At 39.8% G+C, this 12,510-nt stretch overlaps 1 protein-coding gene across 4 annotated transcripts in view; it reads left to right on the top strand.

Moving 5' to 3' along the window:
* DPYD (dihydropyrimidine dehydrogenase) overlaps nt 1-12,510 on the top strand; it is a 701,931-nt gene that overhangs the window by 675,112 nt on the left and 14,309 nt on the right. For all 4 annotated transcript variants that reach the window (XM_019479122.2, XM_006265262.4, XM_014599709.3 and 1 more), the window contains one exon: nt 778-921. In XM_019479122.2, coding sequence (XP_019334667.1) covers nt 778-921 — 144 coding nt within the window. The remainder of the gene's footprint in view (nt 1-777; nt 922-12,510) is intronic.

The following is a 12,510-nucleotide window of genomic DNA, read 5'->3' as shown; positions in this document are numbered from 1 at the left end:
TCTCAGATCTCCATCAGTTAGACAAATGGGCCTTTTTCTGTCAGTAAGAGGCCGTTTAGGAATCTTTTGAAACTCAAACTAGCAATTTTATGTTCTTGGTTGAGACAGTGTTTTGGAATTCAGCACTATCTTCCACTTGCATTTATCTAATTATGCTCAGAAAGGAAAAGTTCTAGAAAATAGTGAGGACTGAACAGAGGTAGAAGTATGAAATTAAAATGTGGTAGTGTTCACTTGATACTTGCTAGTATTCGTCTGAATAGACCCACTTTTATTGCAAAACCGATGCATACGTGTGCTTTAAAAAGTCCATAGATACTTCCTTTAATGGTAAAACTCACAGTTATGAAGTAAAGTTATGAAACAAAACCTTGAACCATGAACAATGGTGGGGCTTCTTCAAGCAAACTGATATTGATTATGTTTTATGTTACATGATAGCTTTCCATGCCCTGTAAAAACAAAGCTGGAATTTTTGCTTGGTATTTATTTGTGGGTAAGTATACTACCAGAAGATAGGAGATGGCTGAATACTGTTCTGAAATTCAGCTATTTTCTTCCTACTTAGTATTCTGATTTTTAATATTGAAAGTATTTCTTGAAGTCAGATTCCGAGGTTCCTGCTAAGTTTTTATTGACTTCGTCATTGATTTCAATGGGAGTTTTCCTGAATAACAAGTGAGCAAACACTCAGCAAAGAGTTACGATGTGGGTATTTGTTAATACCCATTTCTGTGCTTTATAAACTCATGAATGTGTTTCTGGTTCTAACTTCAGAAACTGCCCAGTTTTGGACCATACCTGGAACAGCGCAAAAAGATAATAGCAGAGAACAAGATTAAACTGAAGCAACAGAACGTGACTGTTTTACTGCCTAAGAAAAAGCATTTTGTTCCCAAGAAACCCATTCCATCAGTCAAGGTAAGAAAAATACAGAAATATAAGTGATCAGCCACCACACAGCTTATTCAAATATTCATTCTCACAAGTTTGAATTGGTTATTAGCACTTTAAAGCTTATTAGACATGTCAAAAAGTAAGCAACCCTATATACATGCTTCAGCTTTCAAGCAAAGCATGCAGTAAAAGATTTGTGTTTAATACACAGAAGTATATGTTCCTCTCTTTAATGGCACTTTTCAAAATCTGGTGGTAGGTAAGCAACAGAATAATAATTGTGTATGTGGGATTGGGTAGCATTCCAAAAAATAAAGTGAAAGTAAAAATGTTCAAACTTTTCCATTAATTTTTAATGCATCAGTTTTTGGATGCTCAGCTGACAGACATAGGGCTTGCTTTTTTGGAGGTGCTAAGTGAATGCTTCCCTCGTATGACTTTCATGGAAGTCATTCATGGTCAGCAGGTGTGAAAATCAAGTCTTAGATTTTCTATTAGATCTCAAACTGGAAAATATTCCAGCTGAAAATATTCCTTGAACTCTTTGGCCTCTTCTATCACAGCCTGATCCATGTTTTACTATGCCAGACCCTTCAGTACTTTTATAATGATGCAACAGCCAATACTTCTAGACAAGAAATTATTGAAAGTTTTGTAGTGTTCAGACTTGAGTGCTCAGAAGAAAGGTAAAAAATCCCAACCAAAGAATTTATGTAAATGCAGCCTCTCTTTTTGATACAAAGCAAAAAATGACTTCTGCTGAATTGGACCCACCCTCCTCATTATTTATGAGAGGTTCATACTGTTTTCATAGAGATCTTGAAAGTGTCACTGAGCACCAAACCCCACTCTGTTCTGCCGGGGCCAACTCAGGTATGAAGCGTTGAAGCCCCTCAGGGCTACCGCCTTGGCTGCTCTTAAGCTCTCTGTCTGTGAGAGCAGCAGCATGGGGCACTCTCAGCATAGCTTCACCACTTTATTTCCATATGGAGAAGTAGGAGCAGGTGGACAAGGCATGCTTGGCGATGCTCTTAAGAGTGCAGCAAAAGTGGTAAATACATGTCAGCAGCCTTTTGCCGGCACATGCCAGAGCGATGGCTGTAGGCCAGAATTCTCTGCACACCAGAGCAGCCAGCTGCCTGCATTCATTCTCTTGCTGCAGATTCCCAACCTCTCTGCAGCAGAGAAGCACAGATGTAGCAGAGCAGCAGGAGCACCACTGGAGGGGAGTGCTAAGGGTACTTGGCAGTGCAGCACAGCTCTATGCCACCAATCCCCCATGCCCGATTGGACCTTCACAGGCTGGGTTGGACTATTTCATGAGCCATATCTGGCCAACAGCCTGTAGACTGCCAACCTCTACCTAAGAAGAATCTTAGGAGAAGTTGAAATACCACATGAATTGCATCTAGATATATCATGCTCCATAGAACTTTCTCTGCATAAGATGGTCAGACTTGAAATATCACGTGAACAGTGGGTAGATAAAGTTTTACAGCTATGGAGAGGGAGAGACAAGAAATATACTTTTGCAGAGTTGGCTGATACATGTAACTTTTGAGTTAGCTGACACAGCTGGAAGACAAATCAAGGATGATTCTGAGTGTTTCTGCAGCTTGAGTTGAAAAGTTTTCACAGCTCTATGACCTCCACTTCCTTTTTGGTTTGATTATTTTGGTTTACATCATGCTGATAGTGCAAGCAGCTTTTATTCTCAGGTGCTGGGTTTCTTTCCCTTATGTATATGAAAAGTACCAGTGAATAGTTATATATTTTTTTTTAAATAGTTGAACATAGGCTTTATAGTTTTATTCTCCTTGCAGAGAAGAGTATTGATGTAATGAAAACAAAAACAAAACAAAAAAGCCCCACAAGTGCATTTTCAATGAGGTAGCTTGCTGCTACAGTAAAAAAAAAAGAACCCTAAAACTCACAAAAAGTAAATAAACCAAATTGAAAAGAGAAAGTAAAAAGGGAAAGGATGGAAATAAAAGAAGAAAGGGGAAAAAAGAGGGAAAAGTTTGGAAGTGTGAACAAAAATCTCTGAAAGTTATTGAAAGACAAATTTTAAAAAATTAACAATAATGAACAAAAGGTCAATGTAGTATGGGAAATGGGTTGAGAGGATGTACTATACAACAGGCCAAGATCAGGGGTCGGACTCGATGATCTATTGAGGTCCCTTCCGACCCTAACATCTATGAATCTATGAATCTGAAATCCTTAACCAGGTAAAGCACCAGCTGGATTCAAGACTAAAGCCAGTCCTCTTTTTAAAAATATGTCTACATTGACAATCCAAAACAAAACTAGTATTTTCTACATTCTCACATACTTGCTTTGTGTATGTTCACTAAGTGGCTCCTGGATTGAGTGTGTGACTTCTAGGTATAGAATCAGAAAGAATAAAGTTAAAGGATGTGAAGCAATATGCCAGACCATGTCATTTATGAGATCTAATTCCTGGGTACAAAAGAAAGCAAGAATTAGTGGATTGAGGGAAGGTACTAAACTCAAGGAAAAGAAAAATGAATCCTATAAAAGGAAAACTACTTTTAAAGACTTTAGATATATTTATATCATTTCCATAGAGAGGTCATCAGCCAAAGAAACCAGTATAGAGCTTTTTCTGTACATAGTTCAGATTGAAAAAGATCCAAGCAATTAGAAGAAAACAAGTAGCACCAAAATTGATTCACTATAACTTTCTCAGTGACTATCTCCCAAAAGGGAATGTTTCAAACAGGGCCAAAACTAATGACAATAATGGCAAGAAGATGTGCTATGATGAGCAACAACATTCAGGTTTTTAAGTAATTTACTCTCCCAAAGAAAGGTATCGATAGATCTAGCCACTGATAAATTCAGTCTCTGTCCAGTGGATTTTACAGAGAAAGCTTAACAAGTAGATTCAGAACAGTCACCACAAACTGAATGCAACTCAAGAAAGAAAGGAGCTCTTTAGCCCTTTTCTGATCCAGCAAAAGGTATGTCTACACAACTTGACCACAGATGGATGCCCCTGAGCATGCTCCCACCCGTCGACTCGTTTTCTCACTCCCATGTGCAAACCCAGGACTGCAGTGAGAAAACTATTCCAAAGCAGCTGCCCTCAAGCACACTAGAGACAGAAGTCTTAAGAGCAGCCCAGAGGTGCTGGGGACAGCCTTGGAGGGGCTGTATTGTCAGGTTTGGTATGCAGGAGCATGTAGATGTATTGTGCTCAGGAAAGTCTCTTCCTGGACGAGCTGGGGGCGGAGTATAGACACAGAGACTCTCACAGACCCGAGCAGTTGTATCTGCAAACTAGTCATACTGAGAATGAATAGAACCTAGGTGCACCCAGTTGATCCCTCTCAGAATACTTCTTGTTAGTTGATGCCAGTGACTCTCAACCTTTTTAGACTCCAGGTATCTCTCCAAAACTTTTCACAATTTAGCAGCACCCCATATAAAAACTACTGTAAATGTATTCTCTATATTGTAATATAAACAATAGAATTCTATTATTGTGTTCACAATTGATTGCATCACTACAATTATATTCATCCCACCGCCACTGCTACCACAGGCAGCTGGAACTGCACCACATGCCTCCTGTGAAGCCAGACTGGGTGGTGGCTGTGGCAGGAGCATGTGCTCTTGCTGCAGCCCTTCCTGGTCCAAACCTGCACGCTCTCCCAGAAACAGAGGCACAAGGGGCAGGTGTAACTGTCCCACACACCTGTTTTCAGGGGCACATCACATCAGAGCCAAACTGAGAAGAATCTGCAGTAGAAAGACATGCCTGCTTGCATAATGCAATGCAGTCAGGCACACCTTCAGCTGCAGCTGCTTCCCAGTTCAGCCCTGACGTGATTCCTGAGAGCAGAAGCCTGCAGGGCAATTTCACCATGCGGTGGTGGCAGTGGTGCTGGTGTCAGAGCATCCGTGGCTGGTTCTTGTGGCAACCCAGTTGAGAACCAGTGGCTTAGGTTTTGCTGATGCCATGGGCAGAGGGATAGAATTTGCTTTGTTTCTTTCAAGCTGGAGTATAACAATACACTCTACTTAGAGCTGCATTGGAGAACCATTTAAAAGCTTCAGCTAATGCTCGTTGTAGATACCCAACTTTTAAAGGTGTTAGGTCTACACACTTATAATTCCTCTTCTTTAGGTTTAATAGTCCCCCTTTCATTATCCAATAGCTGATCTGAATGTGTGGCATTCCTTTTTATTCTTTCCTGTAAACTATACTTTAATATTCAGTCCCTGTTGATTTGTGCTTTTGTACCTTGTCTCACTTATAGCTTTAATATCAAAATTCCCCCAGTGTGTGTATATGTTCTGGCTTTTCTACTTCCAATGTCACACTTGCATGCAGGTACCACAGAAACACCTCTGCATTCCCTGAGTTAGAGCTGTATTACTTTATTTTTATCCCTGCAGCATTTTTGTAGTTTTGTCATAACTTCATTCTTTTTCCTTGAGGACCTGTGTTATCATTTCAGTGTTTAATAATATTTCCTGTCGATCCAACCATTTGTTTATTTTAGTTTGTTCCCTTCCTCCTCCATTGGCCTCTCTGTTCAGTAGTTTAAACTCTGACACAGCTTTGCTTATCCTCTTGAGTAGGAGAGGACATTATGCCTCATCTGTTGTAAAAATAATCTTGGTACTCCATAAACCTAAATCACTAATTTGACCTATTTTTCATCCACACATCTACGTTCATTATCCACAATATCTACCTCATCCTGATCACAAACTGTTAAGTCTTTTCAGGAAATGCAGATGTGATTATATGATTTTTGCTTTATAGTGATTCTTCAGCTACAGTTTACAGGACTTTGAGTTTATTCTTCCACATGTTTTTTTTCAAGCTATATCATACTAGTGATTTCTATGCATTTCTCATCTTGTTCCTTATGACCCCTTCCCTGTGTGAGCACCTCAGAAGTACTCTCCTTTGATATCACAATCTAAGTAAGTCTGAGTTAGATTAATAAGTGATGGGAGATCATCTAGATTGAGGTGGCCAGCCTATGGCATGGCTGCCACAAGTGGCATGGACAGCCTCTATGTGTGGCATGAGGTAGTCCCAAGGGAGGAGGCAGCACAGTGGCAGATAGGGCAGGGAGCAGAAAGAAGAGCAGTGGATCAAGAAGGGAACACAGGAAAGGGAGTAGAACTAAGAGCAACAGATGGGACAGGGAGTAGAAAGCAGAGAGGACAGGGGAAGGGGATTTGACGGGTATGTGGGGAAGGTCAGGTACTTAATTTGTGGTACACCTGCCAAAGAGGCTGGTTCCCCTGCCTTAGATCCACACGGGGTAATGCTGAAAGTGGTGTGATACAGTAATTACATTCTTTCTTCTCTGTTGGTATTGAAGTAGTGGCACAAATGCATTGATTTTAGATTAGGCAAGGTTAGAGCAGAACTCAAGGACTTTCCAGTTAACTTGCAAAACCAGAAGAAGAAGCATTGTGATGGCAGATGTTATTTAGTATTGGCAAAAGTAAGATTATACACAACAAAAGGAATAATTTAAAATATACATGCCAAGTCTTATATTCCAAATTACCCAATTCTAGTAATATAAGTAGCAAAATAAAAATAATATTTTACTTAACAAATCTGATGGCCATTTTATATGTAGGATGTAAAAGAATCAAAGGAACTCACAGAAGTCTCCTTATTAGGGAGTACAGGGAACAGTTAAAGAGAATAAGGACAATGTAGTTAGGCTAAATGATTTCTTTGCATCAGTCTTCAGCAGAAAGGATGCCAGAGAGACACCTTTCCCAGACCTAATTTTTCCTGGTAATAAAAGTTGAGCGCTGTCAGAGACAGCAATATCAAAAGCACAAATGATGGAAAAAAGTAAGAGATTAAAGAGTCACAAATCACTAGGACCAGATAATGTATGGCCAAGATGGAATTTTGTAATAAAATGCCTAAACTGCAAACAATAATATGTTCATTAAGAACAATTACTAACTGAAAGACTGAGGAACTGCAAATGTTTGGCCTATGTTTAAAATGGACAGTAGACATGCTCTGATATTTACAGATCTGTAAATCTTACTTTGGTAAAGCAGGTAAGATAGTTGAAATGCTAACTAAACCTCAGATTCTAAAGACAACATAGATGAATATATGACACGCAGGTCAGTATGAAATGTGCAGATTTTGCCAACCTGCTATTCTTCCCCTGTTCAAGAACACTTAAAAGTATGCTAAACAACATTTCTCCAAAACAGTAAGCTAGGGTGTTAATCTTTTGCCATTCTGAAAACTGATCATTTTATTCCCACACTTTATTTTCTGTCTTTTAGCCAGTTTCAAATCCCACTGCAGTCTCTTAGTATCCATAATAGTTCCTTATAAGATACTTTTTAAAGGTTTTCTGAAAGTCAAAATACGTTTTAAGAAGTGGTTCTCTTTTAATTATTACTTTATAGGTGTGTATAAAGAATTCTGTTTTTACCTTAATCTAACTCTCATCATTTTTCCACGTTAAATAATCAAATTTTTTATGCTGTATCCCCCTACCCTCTGCTGCTGCCAACTTGCAAGTGCTCAGAGTTTCTAGGCAGTAAATTTTCATCCTTGATACAGTATAATGTGCCAAAATGGCTCTTTAGGTTTTAAAGCAAGCATTAAGACCACAAGCATTTGGGTTCCCTTTGGAGATCATCTAGGAGACATAATACCAGTATTGTGCTGTCCTTCAATTAAAAAATCATTTTAATTTATGCCCTTCATTTTTTTTGTGCATGGTGTTTTACAGCATAATCTGTATGAAATGAGACAAACAGGTGGCCAACCCACCCATAAACCATGCATGAACAATGAATTTTATTTGCAAATACAGTGTTGCTAATACCATGGCTAATGAAAAGCTAATGATCACCACATGCTTTACATGTTAACATTAAAAATGCAATTCTAGTAATAAAAGTAGCAAAATAAAAATAATATCTTACTCAACAAATCTGTTCCTTGTGTGTATTCAAAACCACATCTGCTTGCTTTGGTGACAAAAACTGAGTTTTAACTTTTTTTTAAACTCATTAGCACTGGTACTTCAATAAAACTAATGGATTCCATTCTAGTTCAGTCCTTAGCAACAGAATTGCTAACTAATTCCAGTTGCAAAACCAAATCCTATTCTAAGTTAAACCTATGTATCTCTATTGAGGCACTTTGCAGGTGTAACAGAAGAGAAGAATTCAGAAGCAGTGGGATTACATAGATTTAATCAAGGACAGAATTTAACTTGAAGAATTTTTATTGCTGATGATAATGTACAAGCCAGAAAGAACACAGCTTGACTTTCAGAACCTGGTTTGTGTTTATAGGGCTTGCTGTTAGCAAAAAATAAAAATAAAAAAATCATTAAACTGTAGCAGAGCAAATTTAATCTGGAGGCCATTGAGATACAATAAATATGATATCCCGTGATACCATTTTAGAGAGTCCCTTTTCTGGAATGGAGCTGCACTTCAAGCAAAAAAACAGCAGCAAAAGAGCTAACAAATTCTTGCTGTATATTCTGTTTCATTCCAACCATTTATGTTTGATCCAGGCAAGAAGCTCTGAGGTGCCTTGAGATGTTGTAAAATCTTGCACCTGCAAAACATCTTTTTAAGTACTATTATTGCATGTTTAATCAATAAATGTACATGGTGCTTTACAGATACAGGCAATGCTCTTGCTCTAAAGAGGGTATTGATGAAACAAAACAGAAAAAAGGTATCAGAAATTATATATGAAAAATAAATCTTGGCATAATATTTTGCAATCACAACCATGACTATTTAGTTTCTAATATGTATAAATTTGTCAGCACAGTGTTCTAAAGATAGCCTTCACATGTGGGATGTGAGATTCCCAAACCGGGGTATTTGGGAATTTCCTGAGAGGCATGGGAGTAAATGTATGAACCTGGCAAAACACATATACTTTATTTTAAATTCTGTAAAGATGTCTTGAGTTGAATTCATTCCATCTACCTGTGAGATGGCACTGTCACCTACAAACCTATCAGTGGGGATCATCACTATGAGGATAATCTGACCTACGCTAGGGACAAACATTACATATAAAACAGATTAAGTGATCATAAACTGGTTTAAACCTGTAACAGAACAGATGCTCAGTGCACATAAACCTGTTTGAAAATGGCTAAAACCAGTTTGAGATAAACCTGGTTGAATGTAGTATCAGACTTAACTGATTTGGGTCAAACTGGTTTATGCAATGTCTGTCCCAGACCCCTGCTGATTTAAGATAAATCAGACATCCCCAGCATCCCGGCATGCTCCCTGGGCTGGGCGGGGCGCTCTTCTTCACAGCAGGGCTGGCCTCTCCCCTCTACTTCTGTCTGGCTTCCCCCTGCTAAACAGGGATTATTTCCCCTGCCCCTCTGCCTTACGCAGACATGTCCACATTAGCTACCAGACTACATGCTGGCTGCAGTCATGCTGTTGGGAGACAATCGTGGCAGACAGGCTTTTTGGAGCTGATCAGCAGGTAACTTAACATCCTTCCTTGGAAACGCTGTTTGAGAAGAGCTGTTTGCTTCCCCCGCACCCCCATCACTCTTTGCTAAGCACAAATTCCCCGCTCTCCTTTGCCTTGCTGAGAAGATGAGAAGGTGTCTGTGTATTAGCCAGCAAACCAAATGCTGGGTCTGTGCTGAATCAACAGGTAGCTGGTAATGTCTCTTTGTTGTTTTCTTAATGTGGCAATAAACACAGAGATAGGGGTGATAAACACTATTATCAGTCCCCCCACACCAGCTTACTTGCCGGTCAGTTTGCTGCAGACAGTATACAGAAGCAGGGAGGGAGAGTGAAAAGCTCTGTATCATCAACAGATGCATGCACTGCACACACACCCTTGCCTCAGAGTGCTAGCCTGGGGCTGCAGGGGCCTGGCTATTCTGATCAGCACTGGAAGGGAAGGGAGGGCTGCTCTAGCACCCCCCCAGCTTCTAGCCTGAGCCACTGTAAGCATGTGCCTGAATTTCCTCAGGCCGGAGAGACTGTCTGCATGGTTGAAAAACAGTTCAGCCTAGCCAGGTTAGACTCACCTGCAAAGATTGAATCAATTCAGGCTCAGGCTTTTTCAATGTCTGTCCCTAAGGTCCAGTCCCCTGCTACTGCAGGTGACCATGTCTGATAGTCCCAATAATAAACTTATCAAACTTTTACTTTACACCCACTATTTAATCTTGTACCACTGTTGTCCAGTGACTAACTTTTCTCCTTCTGTGATATTTATAAAGAGCTATCATGGCTCTTTACAACCTTCATTTTGCTAGGCTAGGTAAGTCTTTCTCTTTTAGTCTTCTTTTGTAAGATAGCTTGTCCATTCCCCTGATCATTCTAGTAGCACTTTTCTGCACCTGTTTCAGCTTCAATTCATCTTTCTTAAAATTCACCCTTGATTTAAAGACTTCAAATGTTAGACGACTCTACCAGAGCCCTCAACAAGTTGTTCCAGGCTAATTACCTTAGATGTTTATATGCATGCAGCCTTTATTGTTTGAATTCATATAGCTTCAGCTCCCAGCACTGCATTTTCTGATGCTTTTTTCTGCTAAATTAAAGATCCCTCTATTCTCAGAGATCTTCTCCCTTTGCTGATACTCTAAAGCATAAGCAGTTGATGGAAAGCTTCGTCACTTTATATGATGCACTGTTTTTACATAATTATAGGAAAGTCTGAGATCCAGGTGTAAAAGCTGGTACTTGGAGCCACCATGTGTATTTGTGATACAGACTGGCAAATTTTGGCTCTATAAGCCAAAGATCAGAGCATACTCAGTACAGCTAATTACACATGCCAGTGTGCATGTGTACACACACATGCATGTGCACACACTAAAATACAAAACAGACAAATCTGTGTGTATTCTGCAGAAAACAGGACGTAAATGCTGCAATCAGATTCTTTCATTAGTGTAGAGTCTAATACTGAACTTTGCAGCAACCTGAAAATGGCTAAGGTCCAAGTAGGCCCACAGATTTCTTCTGAATTAAATAAGAGAATGAATACATATAAATTAGAGTCTGATCAATTACATTTTTATGCTGCCTTCAGATAATCAATGCACGATAGATATTTATATTGATACAACATTTGTGCCCTGGAGATGTTTTCAAATGGGATCTGAATGTTGAAACTGTTGGGTAGGAGACACTGGGGCATTTAGCATGTGAGCAGGAGAGAGGCAATTAGGGTTCTGCCATAGAGACAGCATTCAAGTGTTTTAACCCAGGAGAAGAGTACAATTCTCAATTTCCTTTCCTACAAGGATATAGTATTGCTATGTTTCCTGTCTGAGCAATCACTGACAGCAACTTCTCTTTCCTAGACCTCCACACATACACACATTTCCTCTGCATCCAGTCAGGATGGATAGCTCAATGTTTTGCCTGTGTTATCTAGTTAATATTGCTACTTAGATGGATACTATTAGGTGGATCTCCAAGTTAATCGTAGAATCATAGAAAATTAATGTTGGAAGGGATCTTAGGAGGTCATCTAGTCCAACCTCCTACTCAAAACAGGACCAGCCCCAACTATCTCATCCCAGCCAAGGCATTGCCTAGCTGGGTCCTAAAAACCTCCAAGGATGGGGATTCCACAACCTTTCTGGGTAATCTGTTCCAGTGTTTTACTACCCCTCTAGTATGGAAGTTTTTCAAAATAACTCACCTAAAATTCTCTTACTGTAACTTGAGACCATTGCTCCTTGTTCTGTCATCTGCCACCACTGAAAACAGTCTAGCTCCAACCTCTTTAGAACCCCACTTCAGGTAGTTAAAGTCTGCTATTAAATCCTTCCTCAGTCTTCTCTTCTCTAGACTAAATAAGCCCAGTTCCCTCAGACCTCTCCTCAGAAGTTATATGCCCCAACCCCCTAACCATTTTTGTTCACCTCTGCTGGACTCTCTCCAATTTGTCCACATCCTTTCTATAGTGGGAAACTAGCCTCCAGATGTGGCCTAGCCATTGCAGAATAGAAGGGAATCACTTCCCTTGATCTGCTGGCAACTCTCCTACTAATGCAACCCAGTATGCCATTAGCCTTCTTCACAACAAGAGCACACTGCTAGCTCATATTCAGCTTATTTTCCAATGTAACCCCAAGTCGTTTTCTGCAGAGCTGCTTCTTAGCCAGTTGGTCCCCAGCTTGTACTGGTTCATGGGACTGTTCCATCCTAAGTGCAGGACTTTGCAGTTGTCCTTATTGAACCTCATGAGATTTCTTTTGGTTCAGTCCTCCAATTTATCGAGGTCTCTGAATCCTAGCCCTGCCCTCCAGTATATCTACTCCTTCCCCCAGCTTGATGTCATCTGCAAACTTGCTAAGGGTGCACTGCATCCCATCTTTCAGGTTGTGGATGAAGATATAAAACAAGACAGGTCCAAGAACAGCCCCTAGGCACTCCTCTTGATACCAGCTGCCAACTAGACATCAAGCCATTAATTGCTTTTAACCTAATGTTCTAGGTAGTTTTCTATTTGCCTTATAGTGCATTCATCCAACACATACTTCCTTAGCTTGCTTGCAAGAATATTGTTGACCATATCAAAAGTCTTGCTAAAGTCAAAGT

This window comes from Alligator mississippiensis, chromosome 5 (genome assembly GCF_030867095.1).
Source record: "Alligator mississippiensis isolate rAllMis1 chromosome 5, rAllMis1, whole genome shotgun sequence".
Taxonomy (NCBI): domain Eukaryota; kingdom Metazoa; phylum Chordata; order Crocodylia; family Alligatoridae; genus Alligator; species Alligator mississippiensis.
The sequence above is the reverse complement of the archived record's forward strand: the minus strand, read 5'-3'. Positions and strand labels throughout refer to the sequence as shown.